This window comes from Quercus robur, chromosome 9 (genome assembly GCF_932294415.1).
Source record: "Quercus robur chromosome 9, dhQueRobu3.1, whole genome shotgun sequence".
Classification (NCBI taxonomy): Eukaryota; Viridiplantae; Streptophyta; class Magnoliopsida; order Fagales; family Fagaceae; genus Quercus; species Quercus robur.
Genome location: NC_065542.1, coordinates 12,543,915 through 12,571,179, shown reverse-complemented (window position 1 = coordinate 12,571,179; position 27,265 = coordinate 12,543,915). Strand labels below are relative to the sequence as shown.

The 27,265-nt window shown below is 35.8% G+C and overlaps 2 protein-coding genes and 1 long non-coding RNA gene across 8 annotated transcripts; 1 reads left to right on the top strand and 2 right to left on the bottom strand.

Moving 5' to 3' along the window:
- Positions 1–1,785: 1,785 nt before the first annotated feature.
- LOC126698123 (uncharacterized) lies at positions 1,786–8,920 on the bottom strand. The gene is made up of 4 exons (XM_050395137.1): positions 8,537–8,920; positions 6,648–6,800; positions 5,818–5,883; positions 1,786–2,514 (listed from the first exon to the last, which is right to left on the bottom strand). The coding sequence occupies exons 1-4, from the start codon at positions 8,693–8,695 to the stop codon at positions 1,846–1,848; spliced, it is 1,047 nt and encodes a 348-aa protein (XP_050251094.1). The 5' UTR covers positions 8,696–8,920; the 3' UTR covers positions 1,786–1,845.
- A 2,787-nt stretch (positions 8,921–11,707) lies between these two features.
- Positions 11,708–16,631, top strand: LOC126698122 (G-type lectin S-receptor-like serine/threonine-protein kinase At5g24080). Of its 3 annotated transcripts, none has more exons than XM_050395136.1 (5): positions 11,708–12,141; positions 13,218–14,566; positions 14,687–14,867; positions 15,116–15,431; positions 16,090–16,631. In XM_050395136.1, exons 1-5 carry the CDS (start codon positions 11,903–11,905, stop codon positions 16,441–16,443), a joined length of 2,439 nt encoding a protein of 812 aa, XP_050251093.1. In that variant the 5' UTR covers positions 11,708–11,902; the 3' UTR covers positions 16,444–16,631. The 3 variants fall into 3 exon arrangements, with proteins under 3 accessions (XP_050251093.1, XP_050251092.1, XP_050251091.1); XM_050395135.1 differs by having other exon boundaries at positions 11,709–12,141; positions 15,116–15,569; positions 16,093–16,631; XM_050395134.1 differs by having other exon boundaries at positions 11,716–12,141; positions 15,116–15,569.
- LOC126698125 (uncharacterized) lies at positions 16,584–26,533 on the bottom strand. 4 transcript variants are annotated; one of them, XR_007646394.1, is made up of 5 exons: positions 26,271–26,533; positions 24,467–24,619; positions 23,649–23,719; positions 20,271–20,470; positions 16,584–17,055 (listed from the first exon to the last, which is right to left on the bottom strand). It is a non-coding gene; the product is annotated as an uncharacterized LOC126698125 (long non-coding RNA). The 4 variants fall into 4 exon arrangements; XR_007646391.1 differs by having other exon boundaries at positions 20,271–20,409; positions 26,271–26,532; XR_007646393.1 differs by having other exon boundaries at positions 20,275–20,409; positions 26,271–26,532.
- Positions 26,534–27,265: the final 732 nt, after the last annotated feature.

The following is a 27,265-nucleotide window of genomic DNA, read 5'->3' as shown; positions in this document are numbered from 1 at the left end:
GTTACATGAATACAATTATATACCTGACTCTGTAGACATGATTCACTGTATGCTGTGGGTTGGTCTCAGTGATTGCCATAACCAACAGTGATCAAGACCACCATCTAGTCCATAGGAAAACATGTACTCATCTTTCCCAAAGACAAGTTCCACTTCGATTCACTATTTAGTCATTATTACCAAATCAGTAGCATACATGATAAACTCGTCTTTTTGAGAGATGCTAGTAGTGTTTGCGCTCGTCTCTCAGACGAATTTACAAAAGGCTGTTTCCTAAATAATTTCTAAAAATGCATTATTTATTAAAAAAAAATGGCCCATTTATGAGTTCAAAATTAATTGGGAAAAAAAATTGATGCTATCATAATCTAAAAAATATTGCCCATCCCAAATCATAGTGCACTACATTGAACTAAGGAGGAGAAACAGTTGCAGGGCTCGCGACAGTTGTAATTTTCAAATGACCGCGGTTGTAGTGAATACAAATATGCCACGCATTACATAGCAGGTGGGCTCAAACCTATGCATTTGTCATGGATAAGGATCCTTTTCATTTCACTTTCAAATGAAGAGAATCCATTTCAAGGCTAGAATTTATTTGAGAGAGAGAGAGAGAGAGAGAGAGAGAGAGAGAGAAATTTAAATCAAAATAAGCAAATAGCAAGATGTAAGCGTTACACTCTACATGATCCTCTCCATTTTACTAGAAATGAAGAGCCCATTTCACGTTTAAGATTTTATTTCTTGTATCAAATAGTTTACAAAAAGTACTATCTCATTTAAAATTTAAAATGGTAATATTTAATTTGAACCATGAAATTGATCATTTTTGAATGGAGAGAATACTGATACTACAAGTTAGCTAAGCTTTCCAATGCCAATTCTATAAAGGGGTGGAGGATATGACAACTGAGGCCGGAGTTCGTTGTGGCTGGCAAGTTGTTTTTGATAAATGATACGCCTCAAATTGTAGAAGATCTTTTAAGCAAATTTTGGTGTCTAATTTAAGCGGGAACAGAGAAGAAATTTTTATTAAATGTTTATGAATGGTAAGTTCAAAGCACGGCCCAGTGTCAACTTAGGTGATGCTTCAGGGAGTGGAAGTTGTAATGCTCGTTTGAAAGAAAAAATAAAAACCCCTATGAAATTGTCGCAAGAGATGAAACAGAATTGTTTCCTCTCTCCACCTGCATGCAAGCCAAACCAAACATACCCAAAAATAAAAAATAAAAAATACAAGGAAAAGCAAAATTGGCATGCCCAAAATTGAAAGTACTAGTCAAATATCAAAGGTTGCAAAGATGGAAGTTGCTACACCTAATGGGTTGCTTTGGCAAATTGAATCCTGGGATCACAAGCAACATTTAAAATAAAAATAAAAATAAAGTAAAAAAATAAAAAAGCCTTCCATGCCTCCATCCTCTCATTTGCTCTCTGACATTGCAGACTCTGTATGGTTGTCTACCACTTACACATGCCTCACTATTTTTTATCCACCACTCACATTGCCACATCACAATTATAGCAATGAAGTTGTAAAATAGTTTGTGGTCCTAGATTTTTTTCAATAAATTTTAGCCAGGACTCTCAAAGTGAAATGGAGAGGATTCTTACCATTTGTCACGCACGCACTACTCATGCTCATCAGCCAAGGGCCAACAGCATCAACCATACAATAGTTGCCAGCAAGCAGTAAAATTTCAACAGCAAACCAGAGAAGGATTACCAGGATTAAACGAACGTGAATTTTTTTGGATATGTTTAAACCAACTTGATAATTGTACAAAGTGGGACAAGCGATGCTAATTGAAACTTGATTTGAGAAGAATGGAGTACAGAACAAAATCATTTCATGAGATCTAAAAAGACAAAAGCATTCCACAAGCTATGCAACAACATCGATGGTAAAAGGTTCCTTGACCGGGCAAAGACAGCACCCATTACCACCCCAAGAAATATAAGTGGTAGCATCCTTTGGATATTGAAATGTGCCAAGGCAAAAGCTACTGAACTCACTAAAATTGAGCACCAAACGGGCATGTACTTGGTCAAGGAAGGAAGAAGGAATCCACGGAAAACAATCTCCTCCCAAATAGGGGCACAAACTGAAACTACTACTGCATAGAGGGCCATTGCCACTGGGTCTCGTGCCACTATTGATTGCTCAACACTAGAGACAGTGACAGGAGTAGAGGGAAGAATAGGCCACAAATTAAGGTTGACCTGTGAGAGTCGGTTGACAAGGGGAAACATGAGACAGCCCAAACCAACATCGAATTGCCACTTCCCTTCAAGGCTAAACTTGAACCAGTCAGATGGAAGGGGATGAAACCTTGTGAGGCAGCGATGCAGGAGTGCTATCCCAGCAAGACCTTCAGCAACATCAGTCAAGAGGCTGTACAAGGCTTGCCCTCTGTATGTCAAGGATTCCTTCCTAAATCCGGCTGTGTGGGCTAAAAATGGAACTACCCAAGATCCTACCAACCAGAATGAGGCAATCCAGAGAAGCATAACCTGCAGAACCCAAAAAGCTTTCACTTTCCTATTCTTATTATTCCTTTCCACTCATATTCATCGTGACTAACAGCAAGATTTTTCATTTACTTCTCATGAAATTTAAATTTCAAAGTCAATAAGATAACATTATTAAACTTGTTAAACCTTTATTCATGCATAAAAGATGTGATTGATTATATGTAATCCAAACTTTAATAAAAACATAAAAGCTTCAAAGATTTTTCAAAGTTCTTCAATAAAATACCCCACTCCAACAGTAGTTTTTATTTCTTTATGAATTACTTTGGGTATAAGACTTAACATTTCATAAATACTTCAAAACCTAAAAGGCAAATATAATCTATTCAATATCATCACTACTATCTTATGAATAATGCACTGCCACTATCTTTGCAATCTAAAAAGCCCGTATACAAAACTTCATCTGATTTCTGATCAACCTAATTTTATAACTAGCTGCCACAACTATAATATAGATTCAAATTGGCCTGTTAGTTTGGCATTCCCATTATTTAAAATTATGCACATATGGTTGCAGTCTTTTAGCTTTTTGAAACTGGGATCTAACTACTAAATTTAGGAGAAAAAAAATGATAATATATAAATAAGAGAGGAAAAAAAAAAAAAAAACCTATGAAAGTTGACTTTAATGGCCACAACTGATGAAGTACCACAGCAACAACCAATAAAAACATAAAAATTGCATCCCAAAACTAATTCCAATTCCCAAGCATTAATGTGGCACATGTCAGATGATGCCAAGGGTACCTGGGAGCTTGAATAGGCTTTCTGGTATATGGACAGATTACTGATTGTTCTATTTATTTTTTTAGCAATGTTTTATTTTCTGATATATGGACATAGACTGTACTAATGGTCCATTGGATCTTATTTTAGTTTTATTTAGGGTTTCAAGAAGGTACAAGTTCTACTAGGTATAATATTAGTCATCTATTTATACGAATGTAATACTTTCTATTCAATACAGCGAATAAGCTTTTCTAAATTTCCAGAATTTGTGAATATTTGTTTGTATCTCTTTTCTTCCACGTCCTTTAATTTCCCCCAACTTGAACCTTACAATCACTGTTGAGTCACCTTTAAAACCCTAGAATCCAAAAACTTCAAAACTCTAAACCATCCATCCATCAAATAGCTAAAATTACCCACAAACAGCCAAATTACTGTTCACGGGTGACTATTCACAGCCCTAGAACTGCAACCTAAACCCTTGGTTTTCCCCTTTGTTTCATCATAACTCCTACCATTCCTTTTCATCAATAGACACCCTATATTTCTACTATTCTCCTGCAGATTTTCCCACCAATCCTGAAGCCTAATTCTTCAAAGTCCTAGCTACCCAAAACTTCCAAATTAGATTCTGTTTCATTTCCCTTTGTCCCACATCAATGTCCAAAAGAAATCACTCTTGTCTGTAATCTACAGACTATGTTCTTATATGATGACTTCATAATTAGCCTTATACACTATGAATCCATCCCAATATTCTTCATATGATTACTCCGATGCCCCAGCTAAGTGGAATGTATCATCTGCCCCCAACTCTATCTTTAACGCAATCAACACAACCTTTTTCATTGCAAAGCCAACACCACACTACGCACACACATCAAGTCTCCCACCAAGGACTGTCAAATCCATCACTTTTTTCCCTTCCACCATGTTTACACAAATACCACCATGCAAACACTCACCTTCTCAACCCCACACTACCACCTCCCACACCACCATTCACCTCACCATCCTAGACATAGAAATCATGTTTCTCCCACTAATTAGTTTACATCCAAAATCCTCCATGAAGTTGATTAAGTTATGAACATTCAAAGATTGTTAATTGTAAATATCGCACCTAGGCTGCTCACGGGTTGAGTTGGATTGAGTTTGGTGTCAACCCACCACTCGACCGGATTTATTCAGGATTGAGTTGCTTACACCCGCCACTGACCAATAAAATGGTTGGCACTGTTGGTCAACTTCCTCAGACTTAGCAGTTGGGTGCCATTTAAGTAAAAGTTAAAAAAAATAAATAAATAAATAAAATAAAATAAAAAATAACAAACAAACAAACAAAAACCAAAAAAAACCCTCAAATGACCCAAAGGTACCAAACCTAAACAGTGAATCTGCAGCTTTAGTTCAAGCCATTAACACTGACTCAGATTTGCAGGCTATAGCTCAGATTGGCAGCGACTGTCTTCAGTCTTCTCTACAAAGGTAGCTCTAATTCAAGCCATTGATGGCAGCTTGGATCTGTGGACTGTGGCTCCAATCAGCGAGAATTGGCTTTGACCAGGCTCAGATCCGAAGGTAGTGGCCAAAAGAGAGAAGAAAAAGAAACTGGAAGAAGAAGAAGAAACGAGGAGGACAAAGGAGAAAGAGAAATAAAGGCTGCATGTATGGGTCTTGATGAGATCTCAGGTTTGGGTACTAGGAATAGGAGATGCTCCAATTGATTTGATTGAGGATGCTCCAATTGATTTGATTGAGGGTTGAGACACTAGGAAACATAATGTTCCGTTTTTCGGAGGACCAACCTGATACCCACTCACTTGTTCTTTCAAAACCATCCCTTAATGCTCAGGTCGGATGGTTGAGGCGGTTGGAAGAGCATCCCTTATTTGAAACTGTTTTTTTTTTTGTTGTATAAAGCTTTATTGAATTCAGAAAATTGTGCTAGTAAAATTGATCATATCTAAGAATTTCTTATTTGCAACTGTTTCTCAGCAAGAGCTCTGGCATGAAAATAGTTTTATTAGGACATATCTCCTCAATCTTTTTTTTTTAATTTTTTATTTTATGAGAGGACGTATCTCCTCAATCTTGGACATAACTAAAGTTGAATATAAATCTGAAATATAAAACCATGATAACAATATAGGGTTCAAAATTTTTTTTAATAGGTAAATAAGAGGGGAGGGGAAAGTGGGGTTTGAACCACAGACATGGGACACTAGGTTCACACTATCATATAGACAACTCTTATTGTACACCCATGTCAAAAGAATGCCCTTTAGGTAGAGATTCGGCCCAAAAAGCAGACATAAATATCATTCTCACCAAATGGAGAAGAAAACGGAGAGACAAAGGGGAACATTGACACAAAGATTCTTTATGGTCATGTAGGAAACTTAAATCTATGCATAAGTAGTTGAGTGGATTAGCTTCAATAAAATTGCAATTTGCAAATAAATTTATATGGTAAATAGTAACTAGAAAACTTAGCACAAAAAGATGAATGCCACATATCATCAAAGTAATACAAACAGAATGCTTCACCTGTACTATGGTCTTTGCTGTCCATGGCACCGTCCAAGGCTTTGCACCAAAAAGTGCATCTGTAACCTGCAATATTATCACAGAATAGATATCAGTCCCAAAAATGTGCAAAACACTTGGTTATCATTACTAGTGAAAACTCTTTGTGCAACAACTCTTTAAACTGAAATTAACAAAAGCTTCATCTTATTTTCAGTAGATTTTGTTTATGATAGTTATGGAGTTAAAAAAGGTCAGGTCTACTTCAATACTATGGCTATGGCCTATAGGTCCATAATAATCATATACCAACCAATAGTAGATACCATTTGGCTAGAGCATTTTAATGGAATGAGGTTCAGACTTCAGAAATCATCAACTAAAACATGTAAGGGTGAGTAAGCACCATGCTTTACTAGTAACAAGGCCTTAATATTATGCTTATGCCTCTAGTCTTTAATGGGTTCAAGGTTTAATTAGGAAGAAAATTATATACAGATGAATTTGTTTACATCACAGTGACATGAAAACTGAACGATGATACCACAATCCTTTTTTTAATGGACAAAATATAAAAATGAGATCAGAAATCATTTTGGGTATGTGCAAATAAGTTGTGCATCCATAAAGACCATATTGATGCATGGATATAAAAAATAATATATAAATATATATATATATATATATATATTTGAGAGAGATAGAAAGAGCATTCAAAATCAATCTCCCCTTAGAGGCATAAACTTCAATTAATCAGACACAAAACCCCCCCAAAAAAAAAAATGGAAAACAAATAATCCTCATCCAAAGACTGAAGATCATTGCACAAATGTTATAAAAGAAAATCCTACCTTTCTAAGTCTTGAAATCCAATCTTTCGGCACATCATTTATTTGATTGAATCCAGGCTTCAGCAATTCTTCTGATAATTTATCTTCTACAAACTCGGACTCAGGTATTGCAGATGAAGATTCTTCATCCCTAAGACACAAAAATCTCCATTTCTACAAAACAATAATGATTTAGCAATTAGCAAGGAAAAAAAAAAAAAGACAAACTAATAATTCATCTTAGAATCAAATATAAGTAAATAAACAAGCACATGGAGGAAGTGTTAACTCAGAAGGGCGGCTGATTCAGAGAGTATGTCAGGATGTTAGGGGAAGAATAATGTAGTGTAAGCATATGAAGGACAATCCAAAACAGGATTTCTGTGCAGCATATGGAAGATTCCTAACAGTGTGCTGCTTTGATATGTTGTTTATTTAGGTTTTGAATTTTATTAATTTGCTGGTTGTCCAGCTGTAGGATTGCTTAGTGGGAACTTGGTGTAGCTGAGAAGCTTGTTTTCTGTTGGGAGTTTGTGGTTATGCTCAGGAGTTATAACTGTGTTTTGATTAAATCAAAATTTATCATTCATTAGGGGAAAAAAACCCTGATGAATCAATCATTTATTCCAAATCCGATGCAACATAACCCACAACTTGGCCACTGAGAATTTTAATGAAATGTAAGGAGAAGTAACATTTGAATCCTTAGGGTATATAGAAAGCTCAACTCAACAAATGAAAATAATTGTGCCAGGTTCAGTCAGGAGATTTTTGTTCTATCATCCCGGCTTGCTAACAGAATGGTTGAATGGAGGTATGTATTCTGATCAAACAAAACAGATTTAGAGCTTTTTATGTCTTCGTATATGCATTTAAGAAATCACAAAATTCAGCCCAATAAACGGGGGTTTGTTCCCCTAAGTGATTTATGAGAGAGCAGACTGTAATTGTCAGTGGGACAAAGGATTCTTTGATTTGACTGGTAAAAAAATCGTGAGTTGCTGAAGGGGTCCAATCAGCACCTAGAAGGATGATGTTGATGAGGCATATTCATAAGTGGGGTGGAAAAAGACTAATTTGAAGAGCCAATGGAAAAGAACAGAAATAAAGGAGGATTCCATAAGCGGAAGCTGAGATCAAGGAATGGAAAGATGCCTCAATTGGTAATGCTTTTGAAGCAAATCCACTTTCAAAGGTTACAGGAAGTTACATAGGCATCATATAAAGAAGGTACTGCACCATGAAACAGAAAATTCTACAACAGAATCCTCAAGACTTTTGGGGCAAAGGCATTTATTCTCGGACAGCGGGTGCATGATGTGATTTAAAATAAATAAGAAACAAGGACAGTATCTACTGATGGAATTACCCAATATTAATAATCATTGGACCCTTGTGTGATGGCAAGTGCCCTCCGCCAAAGAAATATGTTGAAATCAGACTCTCCAAATTTGTGAGAAAGACTACCTACCAAGTGCCAACCACACTTTTTTTTTTTTTATAATTGCTAGTGCAAACACCATTGTTCACATATTTCAGAAAGTTAGTAACTTTAGTAATTAGCTTCTTATGCTTCCAACAGAAGCTCTAAGGTGTCTAATAGTATATATATATATATATATATATATTCAACTATTCATCACTTTAGCTTTAACAAAATTCAGTTCACCCATCCAATAAAAAGAACCAAAGCATATTCCATTTCTTTTCCCCCCTGCTTTAATTTAATCCTCAAAGATTCCAATCCTATCATTTCTATTAACAAATTCCAAAACCCCACAAAACCCATTTAAAAAAATCAAAACTTGCACCTAATTTCATTTCAAATTCCTCACTTTCTAGGCAAACAAACAGCCAACTTCAAATTCAGTAAACAAATGGAAAGAGTTTAAGAGAGAGAGAGAGCTTACATTTGTTGGAAAGGTACAAGGTTTTGCATTGAGACGAGGAAGGGTTGGATTGAAAGAGAATTGGATGAGTCTAGGGTTAGGGTTCTTCTTCAAAACCCTAACCCTAGAATTGGGAGGAGAGAGAGAGTGGCAACATGGGGTTGTTGTTGAGGCTGACATCGTGGCGGCGCCGGATTGGTCAGAATCCGGGGGTGTAGAGGGCTTAGATTATGCATTAGATATAGGAAATAAAAAAAAAAAATCCAAAATTTTTAGATAGATAACGATGTCCTATCACTATGAGCTGGGAGGAGTGAGTTGGTTGAGGCTTGCGGTGTTGGAAGTTTCAACGAACACGGGCGGAGAGAGAGTCTGCGACGTCGTTTTGACTTTTGACAGCATAGAGAGAAATACCAGAAAGTTCTTTGCTTTTACCATTTTAACAGTTATTAACAGTTAACAGGTTTAACCGCGGCCCACCTTTAGATAACTCTACTTTACACACATATGAAAACTACAACACCAAAAGTCAAAACACTTAAATTTACACTTTGTGCACATAGAACATGATAATTGTTGTATTCATTTACAAAAAAAGTTGTATATATTATATTATTTTTATAAATGTGTATAATATTTGTCACTTTTTATGTCTCTATAATGTAAATTAACATTACATTTTACTATGTAAAAAAGAAATTTTTCTCTAGAAGTTTCATAAAAAATCTATTGACAATTGTTCCAACTACTTTTACACTTAATTTCACAATTTGTTAATTTATATAATAATATGAGTAATGAAAACTTTTTGATCACTACTTTACTTTACGTCAATTACTTACACTTTTACGAGTCAACAAATTGTAAAGAATATTGTAAGTGTGCAATTGTGACCTCTAATGCACCAAATGATTGATAATGCATTTAGTAGTACATGATAATTTTTCAACCTTTTGAAAAGAGTTGTTTGAATAAGGTGTACCTACAAATAAGATGAAGTTAAAAATGTTGTACTTAGGGAAGGTTTCATTTGATAATGCATTACCAAACGGGCTACAAAGAAAATGCTCGTGTGAATGCCATTCAAATTCCAACACATGTAAAACGATCCCTATACGATATTCCATTAGACATGCCTTCTTTTTGTAGTTACAAATTTACAATAGCTTTGAAATCTTTGAAATACACAACTTTGTTTATTGAGTTAACTGAAATTACATAAATATATATACAACTTGAAATGATATTAATTAATTTCATATTAATGGATGGAATGATCAAGGTTTTTGATGATTTTTTTTCTTTCTTTCTTTTGCGCACTCGTAGTTGTATCTTACTCTGCAAGTTCAATTGAAAATGATGGGCCAACCAGAGGAGGATTTTCTACTTCCATGCAAAGAAATTTTCACGACACTTGATCTGAATGTCAATTTAAATTTAAAATTAATGAGCCATAAATTTATGGCTTTGCAGTCACGCTAGAATTGCCTAAATTTCAACAGTTGATGTATTTAGTCCATTTAAACATCATGATCTTCTACCTTAAAAAATTGATAAATGTTGAAAAAGAATGGTATGTGAATTCAGTGCCGGCTCAAGGCCTAGGCAACTTAGGCCTAGGCCTAAGGACCCACAACAAATAAAAAATTTTCCTACTTAAAAAAAGTTCCATCTCCTTTAATAAAAGGTCCAAAATTTTATAAAAATAATTTTTTAAATAATTAGTACTTTTTTTAAAGAGTGATGCTAAAGATACCACAAATTTTATTATAGATTTAACTGACATATCACCGATCACATAAAAAAGCAATTCAAACACAAATAAATTAAGTTATTGAAATTCATCAATTATAGTCATAATCACATTTATTGTGAACATTTTGTAGTATTTTTAGTATTTTTCTTTTTCATTTCTAACAAAGCTTTTAAAATAGGAGACCAATAAAAATTTAACCCAATTGAAACCCTAAGATGTTTCAAATAAAATGTTGCAAATGTGATAAATCATCAATGATAACTAATCTCCTACTAAGCCACACACCAAATAATATCTATCTATTCCTTTCTCTTAAAAAGAATATATAAAATTTAAATTTAAATTACAACTGTACTTAACTATGCATAATCATATATCCAAGTTAAAGTAAGTTCTTTTTTATTCAACTATAATATTCAATCTTCTATATGAAATTAACCTTAGTTTAGCTAGTATTATTCATCAATTTTTGTATTTACATCAAATTAGTCTTAATTTAATTAGTATTATATAATTTTATTTAATTAATGTTTACATATAAAAAGGCCCCATATAAATTTTTTGCCTTAGGCCCCAAATTTTGTTGGGTCGGCCCTGTGTGAATTCCATTTTCAATGACAATTTTGATGGAGCTATTTATTGTTAATGTCAAGGTGCAGTCTCTGTTATGTCGTGCCCATACGAGAAAATATAAAAATTTACTTTTGAATAGAATTCTCCCGCTTAAAATTTCAAGTTAGTTTAACCTCTTGCTCTCTCCATGATACACAACCAACTTATATGAGCTTCGCAGTAAATGTACGTACAAATAAACATGTATCTAATTAATGTCCATTTTTATATATCAATATCATGCACGTATAATTTAAATAAAAAAACCTGTTACACATGTGAATCCATATGCTGCCCAAAATATATTGAACTCATGACTTTAAGTCACGATTGTGTGCAATAAACAATATCCTAGTTTGAATCCGACTTGTGTTCTTTTTTAACTGTTGTGAATTTTTGATATTGTGAGGCAAAGTTGCACACTAGATGCCATCCTTTTCTGATTGTTACTGTCAAATTTCAGTTAGGGCCTTTATTATGACCCTAAGACAACAGATATTACTAATACCATCTCAGGTAAATGATATAGTTTCAGATTAAGCAATCCAAGTCTTGATATAACGCCACCATGACCTCAAAAAGTCATCATCCTTCCCCAAAGGTCTGGTATCAAGTCGTACCAGTCCATATATATTCCCACTATGCTAAAGTGTGAATATCTGAATTTTAAGACTTGTCAATAATTAGAGAGGAGCGTGTCCACTGTCCAAGACTTTCGGCCTTCGGCATTTTTTGGACTGATCACAAACTCTACAGACTACAGTCCATTTAAAGACCACATAGCAATAAACAAGTGCCCCAGCCATAATATTCAATTATATCTCTTTACCGACCAATATTTTATGCAACCATTTTCAAAGTTTAGCTCACCCACTACTCTATAATTAAGTGTTATGATTGTCCATAACTCTTGGCTTCTTTTAAGTTTTAATTCATCCACTTTTTTGACATTCAAAAAGACTAGCTAAACCTTTTTTTTACATCAATACCACTGGCCACTTTAGCTTAAGCTTGATTCCATGGCTTCTTCTTCTTGGATTTTGCTTTGCTTATGTCTAGCCAGTTTTGGCGCTTGCATGGTTGCTAGTCACATTAGTTTGGGTTCGAGACTGTTGGCTAGTGAGGACCAAACATGGGTTTCGGATAATGGCACGTTTGCTTTTGGGTTCACCCCAGCGGAAGTACGTGATCAGTTTGAACTGGCTATTTGGTTTGCGGAGCTTCCTGGAGATCGAACACTAGTGTGGTTAGCAAACAGGTAAGTTTCAATGGACAACATCAATTTAGTGAGTCCTTTAAAGATTTGGTTGTTATTACCTAATTATTAATAGTGCATTGATCGTCTTGGTTAATTTATTATCAACTACCACTTTTTAAAAAGAACTTAAGCTATTAGCAAAATATATATTTAATCATTTAATATTATTAATTCTAACAATTTCATACTATAAATAATTAATTACTGTCCTAAAACTTCTCCCACTGTTATACTAAAATTTTGTTGTGCTGCATTAGGATAAGTACATATAAACTCATAGGTTATCTCTCACTTGATCGGTTAGTATATTTTGTCCAAACTCACCATACATTTTTATATTTTAAATGTGGACATTAATAAAAGATATGTTTATTTCATGTTTGTATATATAGAGTGTATAATAACAAAGTGTGAAACAATATTTGCCATAAGGCAGTGCTTGTATACGGTGCGCTGCCCAAATACACTAAAAGTGTCACTTAAAATCCCATTTTCAATATATTTTTGCAGTGTGTAATACAATGTGTATAATAGATTTTTCCCTTTTTCATGTGTATAAACAAAAATACTTTTGCACAAGATCAAAACTAGACTCGTGAAATATTGCCCATGTTTTTCTAAGAAATACAGGGCATATACCAGCATAATAGTTGTTTTGCTGAAAGTATTATAGATAAAGGTAAAAGTTAGTTGAAATAATATTAAAAAGTATAATGAGACTTATGAATAGTAAAAAAAATAAATTGAATAATAAAATAAATTGATTTTTAATAGAAAGTCAAACATACACTAAAGTAAATGATAAATTCTTAGAAAACTGGGATAGTTACGGGTTTTCGAGTTGCAACAAAGCGGTAGTACCCCATCACCCAAGTTTGTAGGATTGTAGTGTTGCAGAGTCCTTGAAAGAGTCTGATACATAATAAGGTGGATATGGTTACTGGTTCTCTAACTCTAAAAAGAGAAAAAATCATGAACCATTCCTCCATCTCTAGTCTCTACTAAGGCTTTTGCAGGTAATATATGATCCGATCGCTTAAGCCAACAAATTTCATTCTCTCAATCCAATATTATAGAAACTTTCCAGTCACCAACAACGCAATCTTGGAGCTCGACACCACCGGAAATCTTGTCCTCATTGATGGCGACACCACTGTCTGGATGTCCAACACTTCCGGTGCAAGTGTAGAATATGCAATCATGTCAGAGTCTGGCAACTTCATCCTCTATAGCACGCCCAACTACACTGTATGGCAGAGTTTTTCACACCCAACTGACACTCTACTCCCAAATCAACCTCTCACAGTCTCATTAGGGCTAACAACATCTAATTCAGCTTCACAAGGTGGCTATTACACTCTCAAAATGCTTCAACAACCCAATTCACTAACCCTCGCTTTAACATACAATTTGCCTAAAACTTATAACAACTTGCCAGAATCTTTCACCAATTATTCCTACTGGCAAGCACCTGATATATCAAATGTGACTGGGGATGTTGTAGCAGTCTTAGATGATGCTGGAAGCTTTGGAATTGTTTATGGGGAATTCTTGGATGGTGCTGTGTATGTGTACAAGAATGATAATGATATAGGTGGATTGTCAGCAACCTCAAATATGACAACAAGGTCAGCAGTTCTTCGAAGATTGTCACTCGAGACCAATGGAAATATACGTTTGTATAGATGGGATGATGTAAATGGCTTGCCCCAATGGGTGCCAGAATGGGCTGCAGTTTCGAATCCATGTGATATTGCTGGAATTTGTGGCAATGGTGTATGTAATTTGGATAGAAGCGAGACCAATGCTTCTTGTACATGTTTACCGGGTACTTCTATGGTAGAAGGTCGTAGTCAGTGCTTGGAAAACTCATCGTTGATTGGTAAATGTGATTCACAGCATAAATATTCAACATCCGAGTTTAGGATTTCAACGGTGCAGCAAACCAATTACTATTATTCTTATTTTTCTGTAATAGCAAATTATAGTGATATTGCCACTGTGTCAAAGTGTGGGGATGCTTGTTTATCGGATTGTGAGTGTGTTGCTTCTGTTTATGGGCTTGATGATGGGACGCCTTATTGTTGGGTGTTGAGGAGCTTGGACTTTGGTGGGTTTAAGGACGCTGACTCAACTCTCTTTGTGAAGGTTAGGTCTAATGGTTCAAACACACCAGAAGGCAAATCTGGGGGTTCTTCGGAAGGGTCCAAGAATGCAAGAGAGAAGGTCTTGGTTATTCCAATTGTTCTCAGCATGACAGTGCTCATTGGGCTGCTTTGTTTGTTATTATACTATAACATTCATAGAAAAAGAGCTTTAAAGAGAGCCTTGGAGAGCTCCTTGATCTTATCAGGTGCTCCATTGAATTTTAGCTACCGTGAGTTACAAACCCGGACATGGAATTTTAGCCAGTTGATTGGAACAGGTAAGCATAGAATACAATGCTAATTTCAACAAACAGAGGAAATGAAACAGATGATGTTGTATTACTTATATAGTTTTTTTTATCATGTATATTTGCATTAAAGTAATGCTTCTTTTACAGGAGGATTTGGGAATGTATATAAGGGAAGCCTAGCAGATGGGACTTTGGTTGCAGTGAAGAAACTAGATAGGGTGTTGCCTCATGGAGAGAAGGAATTTATAACTGAGGTGAACACTATTGGCTCCATGCATCACATGAACTTGGTTCGACTCTGTGGATACTGCTCTGAGGGGTCACAACGGTAAGTAATGTTCCTAGACAGTCTTTTTCATTATAATTTTGACATAAATGTAACATCTAAAAATGTCCACTGGGTATGAAATTTCATTTTCTTTAAGCTTTATGAGTGATATGGTTTAAAGCTGAGTGAACATTTTGAGATTTTGCGTTTAGATTATCTCATAATTTAATATTTAAATTTTTTGAAATTTAATTTAATTTTTTGAAATTATTTAGGATTGACAATTTATTGTTTTGCTGCTTTGGCAGGCTTCTAGTTTATGAGTTCATGAAAAATGGGTCCTTGGACAAATGGATCTTTCCTTCATATAATTACAGAGACAGGCTACTAGATTGGCCAACTCGCTTCCATATAGCTGTGGCTACTGCACAAGGAATTGCATATTTCCATGAGCAGTGCAGAAATCGAATAATACATTGTGACATAAAGCCCGAAAATATTTTGTTAGATGAGAATTTCTGTCCTAAAGTATCTGATTTTGGACTAGCTAAGTTAATGGGAAGAGAGCACTCACACGTCGTCACTATGGTCAGAGGAACTAGAGGCTATTTAGCTCCAGAGTGGGTTAGTAACCGCCCTATAACTGTAAAGGCTGATGTTTATAGCTATGGAATGCTTCTTTTAGAGATTATTGGGGGAAGGAGAAATCTTGACACATCTTTAAATGCTGAGGACTTCTTCTTCCCTGGATGGGCTTTTAAGGTATCGTCTGTCTGATGTCTTTCTCAACTTAGATCAATGCAATACTTTTGGATTCTTCAAGAAAAAACATTTGAGACTAACTTCTCATAATCATGATAAATAGAAATGATCTTTAAGAATAATCATCAAGGTGAACATATGCCCGGTTAAACCCACAAGATGGTCATTCTATATAGTAACCAGCCCTTCCAAACTATGTAGAAATAGGAGATTGTGCATTGAGCATAACCAAATTTTCTCATCCAAAACATTAGATGGACATAACAGCTTGTCTACTTCTATTTATGTGTCTATTTTGCTACTTACTTCCAAGCAAAATAGTAATCCTAATTGTGTTTTTCAGGACAACATCACAATATTGTCAAGTGACATTTGGAAGTCAATCTTCTCAAAGATGCTTCTAGAATTACCCTTAGGCACATTCATGGACTACTAAGTTTTTGCTAATTACCGTAACTCATCAACAAAAGTGCTAGTTGTATGCTAATTCTTAACCATAACAATGTTTATTTCTTATTAGGAGATGACCAATGGGACACCAATAAAAGTTGCAGATAGGCGACTACAAGGGGCAGCAGAAGAAGAGGAACTCTTGCGAGCTCTGAAAGTTGCATTCTGGTGCATACAGGATGAGGTATTCACGAGACCTTCAATGGGGGATGTGGTGAAGATGTTGGAAGGATCAATTGATCACATCAACATGCCACCAATGCCACAGACGGTTCTGGAGTTGATTGAGGAAGGCCTAGATCAAGTATACAAAGCAATGAACACAGAGTTCAATCAGTTCAGCTCCTTCACGATCAATAGCACAATCCATAGCCATCGTTCATCTCAAGCTACATGTAGCCATTCCACAATGTCACCTAGATAGTAAAGGTAACACAAAACAGATTTTGTTCAGACCATGAAACTGGTACCATGGATTGGCAAATAGCTAAAAGCTCCTCAATATTGTGTTGTGCATACATCAATTTGATCAAATATTTGTAAACATTTTTGTTGCACAGTTCATGTAAAAATGAGATCATACATAAACAAGTAGGCGACAGTTTAAAGTGATTCTATACTCTATATTTGTACTACATCAAATTATAAAACCAAAGTACACAAGCATCAGTTCAATGACCAATACAGCAAGGAAGTACAGGAATTTATTAGGAAGTAATTTAGACATCATTCTTGTTGGAAGAGCTTAAGCCAGTTAGATCATCAAAATACTTTGACCACAGCATCACTCCTCCATATTTAGCCAAGTTCTTAATGGCAGGAAGAACTTCCGATGTGAGGTCAGCTGGTCCTGCTGGAATGAAAGCCACTTCCAGATGCCTGAGATGCAGCAGGCAGTCCTTAAAAGATGTAGTCCACTGCTTCCAAGCATCTTCAAGTTTTAGCCAAATTGCCTGGACTGTACTGACATGGTGGGTTGTAAAATTGAACCCAAACATAATCTTCCCAGTCAGTCAAGTACACCTTACCATGCTTGCTATATTGTAAAATAGTGGAAGCTCAAATTACCAAAATTGATTGTAAAAATATTCTAGGCTTGAGAAAAATCTCCAAACAAGTAATATGAGCGCAGAAAATTAATTCAAAAGAAAAATATATACAAAACACCAATTCGGCAATAGCCTACATCCATGGGTGACAGCGAAGAAATTTCACTATATCAAATTTGGTATAATACAAATTAGTGTAGAGGCACTCTCACAGTCCCAAATCCCAAATACTCTCAAATAGCTCTCTCTCACAAATACAAACCGAAGAACCAAAGCTTCACAAATACCAAATACAAATTGCACATAAACCAAGGAGAGAGGCACAAATCAAATTCAAAAGTTGCAATAGGCCAAGAGACCGCAAAATCAAAACCAAAACCAAGTGGCAACAAAACCTCTCTCGCTATTCTAAATTGCAACTCACAAATATTAAAGACCAAACAAAAACCTTTTTCACATATTCTAATTGCTAGAACACAAAAATTGACACTTGGAATATATGGAATATATATATATATATATATATATATCACAAGGAGAATCACTCCTATTCCAAGTCTCTCCAAAGCAATGTAGGAATTATATTCCTACAAGTATGCAAACTTGTTAAACCAAATAAAGACCTTCTTTGACTCCAACACTTACATTGAGTCCACATGTCATGGGAATCCCACATGACCATTAAATTCAAGCCATATTCTACATGCTATACACCGCCAATTGATAAATTCTCCCAATTGATAAACTAACTAGATTGTTAGAAACAATGCATGGCATTTAACTCTAAATGTCGCATAATTATGGAGCTAAGTCTTTAGTATCAAGGCATAAGAACCGTGGGTTCCAGTTAGCTCAACTAGTAAAGTCTTTTATGGTGGAATTAAAGATTACCACTCTAAAAAAAAAAGCATAAGAAATTTTGAATTTTATCACATGGTTATTGATTTGTTCTCCCCTGTATACCCCCAGTGTACTTGGGTGTCTTTCTCTTTTTGATATCAATGAATTTTTATTACTTATCAAAAAAAAAAAAAAAAAATCACATGGTTATTGTGTTTATTACTTTATTTATTCTTGCGTAAGTCAATTGGTAATTACATTGATAATTGGGCTTAATTCCTCTAGTTAGTCTAAAATTGACTAAGCCGTAAAATTTGGGATAAAAATTGGTAACTAAAGGAATCAATTCAAAGAAAAATCTTGAAGTCGTAAAGATCAATCCATGGATGAGGAAAAGTACATGAAAAATTTTAACCGAAAGTTCAAAAGGGGTTCAAAAGGAATGAAGCCACGCATTCTCTCTAGAGAAGAGGAAGCAAAGCCCACTTAAAGAAACAAGAAAGTTAAGGATAGCCACCATGCCGATTTCAATGATAGGTTGAGCAAAGGTTCCTTTCCCCAAGACAACCAAAACTCATGGGCTCCCCCTAAAGTATCCTCCAAAGACAAGCTGGTAGGATAAATACCAGGAGCTTATGCGCAAGCTTTTGACTTCTCAGACCAAATGGAGGTAGATGTAGAATCGAACGACAATGAGCATTGTGGAAATCCAAGAAGGACTTGCTAAAGTGAAGTTAACCAAGGAAACCAAGCTTCGAATCAGAAAGCCTCGGTCAAAAGCTTTTATCGTCAAGCTTTACGGTAGGTCTGCGGCATTCAACTATCTACAGAATAAGCTCAACCAACTCTGGAAGCCAACCGGTAGATAAGACTGCATAGACCTAGGAAATGGGTTCTTCCTGGTACACTTCGATACCAAAGATGATCTCGACGCTATGCTTAAGAAAGGCCCATGGTTTATAGGGGACCACTTCCTTTCTATCAGGCCATGGGAGCCGTTCTTCAAGCCCTAAACGACAAATGTCTTTTTAATCGTAGTTTGGGTTAGGCTCAATGAGTTGCCCATTGAACTGTACAAAGCGAGAGTCTTTAGACAGATTAAGGAGTCCATTGGGAGGGTGTTGAGGATTGATACTCACACAGCTATGGAAGCCCGAGGTAAGTACGCTAGACTCTGTATTCAGATTGATATCAACAAGCCCCTAGTTAACACCATCCTCATTGGAAACTTTGAACAAGCGGTGATTTACGAAGGTATTTAGAAGCTTTGCTTCTCTTGTGGCCGGGTGGGGCATCGAAAGGAAGCTTTCCCTTTCACCATCTACAAGGAAAAAGAACCAACGTCCACGGTTTATGAGACTCTTGGTGGTCCGATGGGTAGCCCATGTAAGGGGCATGAAGCTCACTGTACTGGCCAAAGTAGTGGTATGCTAGAAGTGAGTGGAATGGAGGAGGATGAAGAATAGTACGGCCCTTCGATGGTAGTGACCAAGAAAAATGCTAGACACAAGGAGACAAGGAAAGGTAATAGCCTAGAAGGCCCCACCAAATCAATCTTGAAGCAAGCACCTTCCTAGCTATTTAAGGATAGAAGTTTTTGGACACTAATGGCAATGGTGGCACCCTTCATAAAACTAGGGTAACCCCCACCCCCCCCAACAACCAGATCCCATAGGTTGTATGAGTCGGGCCTTATTAAGCAAGTTGGGCCCTATTTGGCCCCCACCAACTTAAACCCCCCATCTGACCCCTTTTCGGCCTATAAGCATGGCTTCAGGTCTTTTGTCAAAGGTAAAAAAGTAATTGCTAGGGGCAAGGTCTCAAAAGCTAACCTTAACAGCACCATTCCACTTTAGTCAAACTCTTTCTTTCCTACCTCGACCTCTCTTCTCACTCATGGATCCATCCCTTCCCCTAACTCACCATTCAAGTTCTTGGCCTCTACCAAAGCCGAGATGGGCCATCAACCTAGAAGGGAAGGTGATCAAAATTCCGGAGAATGTCATAGCGAAGGTAAGGGCATACCTCACCCACGTGATGGGGTGGTTCAACAACAAACTGAGGAAAGCATGGAGACTCATTTTCCCACTGACAGAGGAGAGTGCAATGATAGGCCATCTTCCCCTCACAGATCCGATCTAGGGCTTGATGCCGAATCCATGGTGGTAGTTCTTGGCAGACGGATTATCTCCAGAGGAAGAAAGTGTTGGATTTATTACAACAATTTACTATTGTGATAAAGTAAAAGGAACAATACACAGATTTAAGAATAAGTAATAACACAAATAGATGTGATAGGTAAAAGCAATAAATAGATACTGAATAAATATAAATAGAAATCTACAAATAATAAAAGACTCACAGACCAAATGCATGAAAGGATGAACAATCGAGATCAAGTCTTGTGTTTTACACAATCTCCTTAAAGTAGATTTCGCTCCTTACACAATCACTGTGGTGCTTTGAGACTCGTGGACGTCTGCCTCCTAGGATAAAATGATCTTCAACACAAAAATGAAGCACACAAGGTCGGGCTTTGCAAACTACTCAATGCCTCTTTCTCTCTCTTTGACACAAAATGAATGAACAAAAATTTCTCACTTTGAGAGTTTTTTCTGAAAAGTTCTTTTCATGAATGAGGGATTATGAAACTTATACGTTACTGAACAGGCATTCTGTTTCAGTGATAACTACTGTGCACAGACTAACTGACTCAATAATAAAATATTATTATTAATTGGATAAGTGGGCCTAGTCCACACATGCCTAAAGCCCAACCCAATATCCAACCTAAACTCATATTCTATATCAATTCCAAAGTGGAACTCAGGGATTTTCATCACTTATAATAACATTTTCAAGTGAACATAGAAAACATCGATTTCTTATTCACTCCAAGCTATTTTTTCCAACAAAAAGGAAAATAGTCTGGCAAACGATCCCACATATCTCTCATATTCTGATCTTATGCAAGATAAACCCAAATGAGTCACTATTCGAAAGGAGGATGCTAGAAATCCAACCCATTTCCACTTCCATAATGGGAAACCAACACACCACCAAGATCATCTAAGTCTTCAAGCCAACATTGGAGTTCAATCTACATTCAATGGCTCGAAAGATGGAGATGGGAGTTCTCGAACACTATTTGACACTGATACCAAGGAGGGGCCAGACAAGTGAGATGCTAGCAAAGATTGGATAAAATCTGAGGAAGGAGGCAAAGCTGCTCCCTCCTTTTAATGAATGTCCCACCCCCAACCATCTTCTATCCATGAATATTATAGTCTAGAATAGCAAGGGCACTCTGAAACCCAACTATCAGAATCATATCTATGAGCTTGCTCAAAACCATGATCCTACGATCCCAGTGGTTATGGAAACCCAACTTGGTGGTGAAAGGGCGAGAGTAATCACAGACAGACTCTCTTTTGACAGTGCAATACACATCGAAACAATTGGAAATGCTAGCGGACTTTGGCTCCTTTGGAACTCTGATAAGGTGGAAGTGGTGCCCCTTGCGAACACTGAACAGGAGATCCACGTGGAGGTAAAGGTATAATCCTCTAACCTTACTTGGATTTTCTCTGCTATTTATGCTAGCCTTAGAAGTGCCGAAAGATGCATTCTTTGGGAAAATTTAACAAAAGTTGCAAATTTACACAATAAGCCTTCGATAATAGTTGGAGACTTTAATGAGCCTCTTGTTGAAGAAGATAAATTCGGGAGTAGAGGAGTGAGTATCCATCGATCTCTACTGTCTAAAGATTGTCTGGACAAATGAAACATGGTGACTATGGGATTCTCCAAGCCTAGATTCACCTAGACTAACAAAAGGGATATCAACAACCCTATTCTTGAACGGATTGAAAGATTCTTTATAAACCCAGACTGGTGTGTGCTTTACCCAAATGCTAAAGTCACTCATCTCCCTAGGTGCCATTCGGGACCATTGCCCGGTCCTTATGGAAGCTTATCCTAGAAGATCGGTCCAGCTTAAGAGGCCATTTAGATTTCAGAGCTTCTAGCTATCCGATTTATCCTTCCCCAAAATAGTTTCATAGGCCTGAAACCGCAAAATAATAGGTTTTTTGAAGATAATAAGAGATCCATATCAGACCTCAAGTTATTTTTCTTTAGAACCTTAGTAGATTGGTTGTCATCTTTGCACAACCAATCATTCTCTTCCTTTCCTAAATTTCTTGATTAATGTAATTTTTGTATTGGATTTGTTTGACCCTTGTACACACTTCCTGCGTACTAGGGCATCTATTTTTTGATATCAATAAATCTTATTACTTCTCAGAATATATATATATATATATATATATATGTATATGCAAGAAAAAAGTCTTAATCTCTAGCATAGATTGTTCGCATCCCTCGAAAATGGTTGGAACCGTTGGTCAATTTCCTTTAACTTAGCAGGGGCGCCAGTTAAATAAAAGTTAAAAAATTAAAAAGTTATTAAATTTTGTTTTTTAAAACACTCAAATGACCCAAAGGTCCTAAACCTAAATAGTGAATCTGCTGCTTTAATTCAAGCCATTAACACTGACTCAGATTTGCAGGCTATGGCTCAGATTGGCAGCGACTATCTTCAATCGTCTCTACAACGGTAGCTCTAGTTCAAGCCGTTGATGGTAGCTTGGATATGTGGACTGTGGCTCCAATTAGTGAGAATTGGCTTTGACCAAGCTCAGATCCGAAGGAAGTAGCTTAGAGAGAGGAGAGAGAAACTGGAAGAAGAAGAAACAAGGAGGACTAAGGAGAAAGAGAAATAAAGGCAGTGTGTATGGGTCTTGATGAGATCTCGGGTTTGGGTACCAGGAATGGGAAATGCTCCAATTGGTTTGATTGAGGGTTGAGACACTATGAAACATAATGTTCCATTTTTCGGAGGACCAACCTGATACCCACCCACTCGTTCTTTGAAAACCATCCCTTAATGCTCAGGTTGGACAGTTGAGGTAGTTGAATGAGCATCCCTTATTTGTGACTGTTTTTTTGTTGGATAAAGCCTTATTAAATTCAGAAAATTGTGCTAGTAAAATCGATCATATCTAAGCATTTCTTATTTGCAACTGTTTCTCAGCAAGATCTCCAGCATGAAAATAGTTTTATTAGGACATATCTCCTCAATCTTGGACATAACTAAAGTTGAATATAAATCTGAACTCTAAAACCATGATAACAACATAGAGTTCAAACATTTTTTTTATAGGTAAATAATGGAGGAGGGGAAGGTGGGGTTTGAACTACAGACATGAGACATATCTCTTCAATCTTGGACATAACTAAATTTGAATATAAATCTGAACTCTAAAACCATGATAACAATATAGGGTTCAAACTTTTTTTAAATAGGTAAATAATGGGAGAGGGAAAGGTGGGGTTTGAACCAGACATGAGATACTTGGTTCAAACTATCATATAGACAACTCTTACTGAACAACATGTCAAAAGAATGCCCCTTTTAGTAGAGATTCAGCCCAACAAGCAGACATATATAATTCTCACCAAATGTAGAAGAAAAACAGAGAGACAGGGGAACATTGAAGCAAATATTATATTTGGTCATATAGGAAACTATAAAATCTATGCATGAGTTGTTGAGTGGATTAGCTTCAGTAAAGTTGCAATTTGCAAATAAATTTATGTGGTAACTGGTAACTAGAAAAATTAGCACCAACAGATGAATGCCACATAACATCAAAGTAATATAAACCGAATGCTTTACCTGTATTATGTTCTTTGCTGTTCGTGGCACTGTCCAAGGTTAATTATGGACCAAAAAAGTGCATCTGTAACCTGCAAAATTATCACAAAATAGTCATCAATCCTGAAAATGTGCAAAACACTTGGTCATCATTCTTTAAAGAGGAAAAACATTATACTAGTAAAAAACACTATGTGCAACAACTCTTTAAACTGAAATTAACGAACACTTCATCTAATTTTCATTACATTTTGCTTGTGATAGTTATGAAGTAAAAAAAGATCAGGTCTATTTCAATACTAAGGCTATGGCCTATAGGTCCATAATATTCATGCACCGACCAATATTAAATACTGTTTGGTTAGAGCATTTTAATGGAATGGGGTTCAGACTTCAGAAATCATTAACTAAAACATGTAAGGGTGAGCAAGCACCAGGCTTTACTAGTAACAAGGTATTAGGATTACGTTTATGCCTCTAGTCTTTATTGGGTTCAGGGTTTAATTAGGAAGAAAATTATATACAGATGAATTCATTTACATCAGTGACATGAAAACTGAATGATGATACCACAATCCTTTTTTTAATGGAAAAAAAATAAAAATGAGATCAGAAATCACAACAAAGTAGTGCATCCATCAAGACCATGTTGATGCATGGAGATAAAAAAAAATTATTTGAGAGAGAGAGAAAGAGCATTAAAAATCAATCTTCCCTTAGAGGCGTAAACTTCAATTAACCAGTAACAAAACCCAAAACAACAGAAAAAAAGGGCAAACAAATAATCCTCATCCAAAGACTGAAGATCATTGAACAAATGTTGTAAAAGAGAATCCTACCTTTCTAAGTCTTGAAATCCAATCTTTCTGCACATCATTTATTTGATTGAATTCAGGCTTCACTGATTCTTCTGATAATTTATCTTCTACAAACTCGGACTCGGGTATTGCAGATGAAGATTCTTCATGCCTAAGACACAAAAATCTCCATTTCTACAAAACAATAATGATTTAGCAAAGAATAGTAAGGACCAAGAAAAACAAACCAATTATTCATCTAACAATCAAATATAAGTAAATAAACAAGTGCATGGGGGGAAGTGTTAACTCAGAAGAGCGGCTGATTCAAAGAGTATGTCAGGATGTTAGGAGAAGAATTATGTAGTGTAAGCATATGAAGGACAATCCAGAACAGGGTTTCTATGCAGCATATAGAAAATTCCTAACAGTGTGCTGCTTTCATAAATTGTTTATTCGTGTTTGAATTTATTGATTTGCTGGTTGTCCAGCTGTAGGATTGCTTTAGCAGAAACTTGGTGTAGCTGAGATGCTTGTTTTCTGTTTGGAGTTTGTGGTTTATGCTCAGAAGGAGTTGTACCTGTGTTTTGATTAATCAAAATTTATCATTCCTTATGAGAAAAAAAAAAAAAAAAAAAAAAAAAAAAAAAAAAAAAAACCCTGATGAATCAATCATTTATTCCAAATCCTGTGCTACATATCCCGCAACTTGGCCACTGAGAATTTTAATGAAATGTAAGGAGAAGTAACATTTGCAGTCTTAGGATATATAGAAAGCTCAACCCAACAAACGAAAATAATTGTGCTAGGGTCAGTCATGTGGAGACTTTTGTTCCATCATCCCGGCTAACTAACAGAAATGGAGTTAAGGTATGTATTCTGATCAAACAAAACAAATTTAGAGCTTTTTACGTCTTCAAATACGCATTTAAGAAAACACAAAATTCAGCTCAATAAACGGGGGTTTGTTCCCCTAAGTGATTTATGAGAGAGCAGACTGTACTTGTCAGTGAGACGAAGGATTCTTTGATTTGACTGGTAAAAGATCATGAGTTGCTGAAGGGGTCCAATCAGCACCTAGAAGGATGACGTTGATGACACATCTTCGAAAAAGACTAATTTGAAGAGCCAATAAAAAAGAACAGAAATAAAGGAGGATTCCATAAGTGGAAGCTGAGATCAAGGAATGGAATGATGCCTCAATTGGTAATGTATCATATAAAGAAGGTACTGCACCTTAAAACAGAAAGTTCTACAACAGAGTCCTCAAGACTTTTGGGGCAAAGGCATTTATTCTCAAACAGTGGGTGCATGATGTGATTTTAAATAAAGAAGAAACAAGGACAGTGTCTACTGATGGAATTACCCAATGTTAATAATCATTGGACCCTTTTGTGATGGCAAGTGCCCTCCGCCAAAGAAATATGTTGTGGGTTCGAGTCTGGGCATCAGAAAATTTGTGAGAAAGACTACCCACCGAGTACCAACCATGCTTTTTTTATAATTGCTAGTGCAAACACATATTCAACTATTCATCACTTTAGCTTAAGCAAAATTCAGTTCACCCATCAAAAAAAAAAAAAAATCATATTACATTTATTTTCCCCCCTGCTTTCCTCAGCAACAAAAAGTAGAACAGCTTTAATTTAATCCTCAAAAGATTCCAAATTCCAATCCTATCATTTCTATTAACAAATTCTAAAACCCCACAAAACCCATTAAAAAAAAATCAAAACTTGCATCTAATTTCACTTCATTTCCGCACTTTCTAGGCAAACAAACAGCCAAGTTGAAATTCACTAAACAAATGGAAAGAGTTTAAGAGAGAGAGAGAAAGAGAGCTTACATTTGTTGGACATTGAGACGAGGAAGGGTTGGATTGAAAGAGAATCGGATGAGACTAGGATTAGGGTTAGGGCTTAGATTATGCATCAGATATAGGAAATTTAAAAATCTAAGATTTTTAGATAGATAATGATGTGCTATCACTGTGAGCTGGGGGAGTGTGAGTTAGTTGAGGCTTGCGGTGTTAGAAGTTTCAACCAACATGGGTGGAGAGAGAGTCCGCGACGTCGTTTTGAGTTTTGACAGCAGAGAGAGAAACACCAGAAAGTTCTTTGATTTTACTATTTTAACGGTTATTAAAAGTTAACACTTACACGCGCTTCTGGTTTTACAGCCGTTAGAAACCGCGGTTTCAAAAAGTCAAAACGCACGTGAATATTGTGATTAGGAAAAACTTTATATGTTTACCTTACATTGTACTTGTAAAATATGATAAATGTTTTACATATTTGAAAAAAAAATTAGTATAATATTTGTCACTTTTACAATGTAAATTTAAAACAAGAAATTTTCTTTAAAAAAAAATAAAAAGTTTTCTAAAATTACTGCAAGACAACACGGTTTCAAATGATAATTTGAAGTTCAATAAATCTATTGATACTTGACACTATTAATTTTACATTTAATTTTACAATTTGTTGATTTGTATAATCATGGCTGATTACATGAATGATGAATTTATTACTTTACATCAATCAATCACGTTTATATAAGTCAACAAATTATAAAATATATAGTAAGTGTGCGTTTGTAATTTCTAATGTACCAAATGATTACTAATGCATTTAGTAGGACATGATAATTTTCCAGCCTTTTGAAAAGAGTTATTTGAATGAGGTGTACCTACAAAGAAGGTGAAGTTAAAAATGCTATACTTTGAAAAGGTATGATTTGATAATGCATTATCAAACGCCTACAAAGGACATGCTCGTGGGAATGCCTTCCAAGTTCCAACTCGTGAAAAACAGTCCCTTTACAATATGCCATTAGACAAAT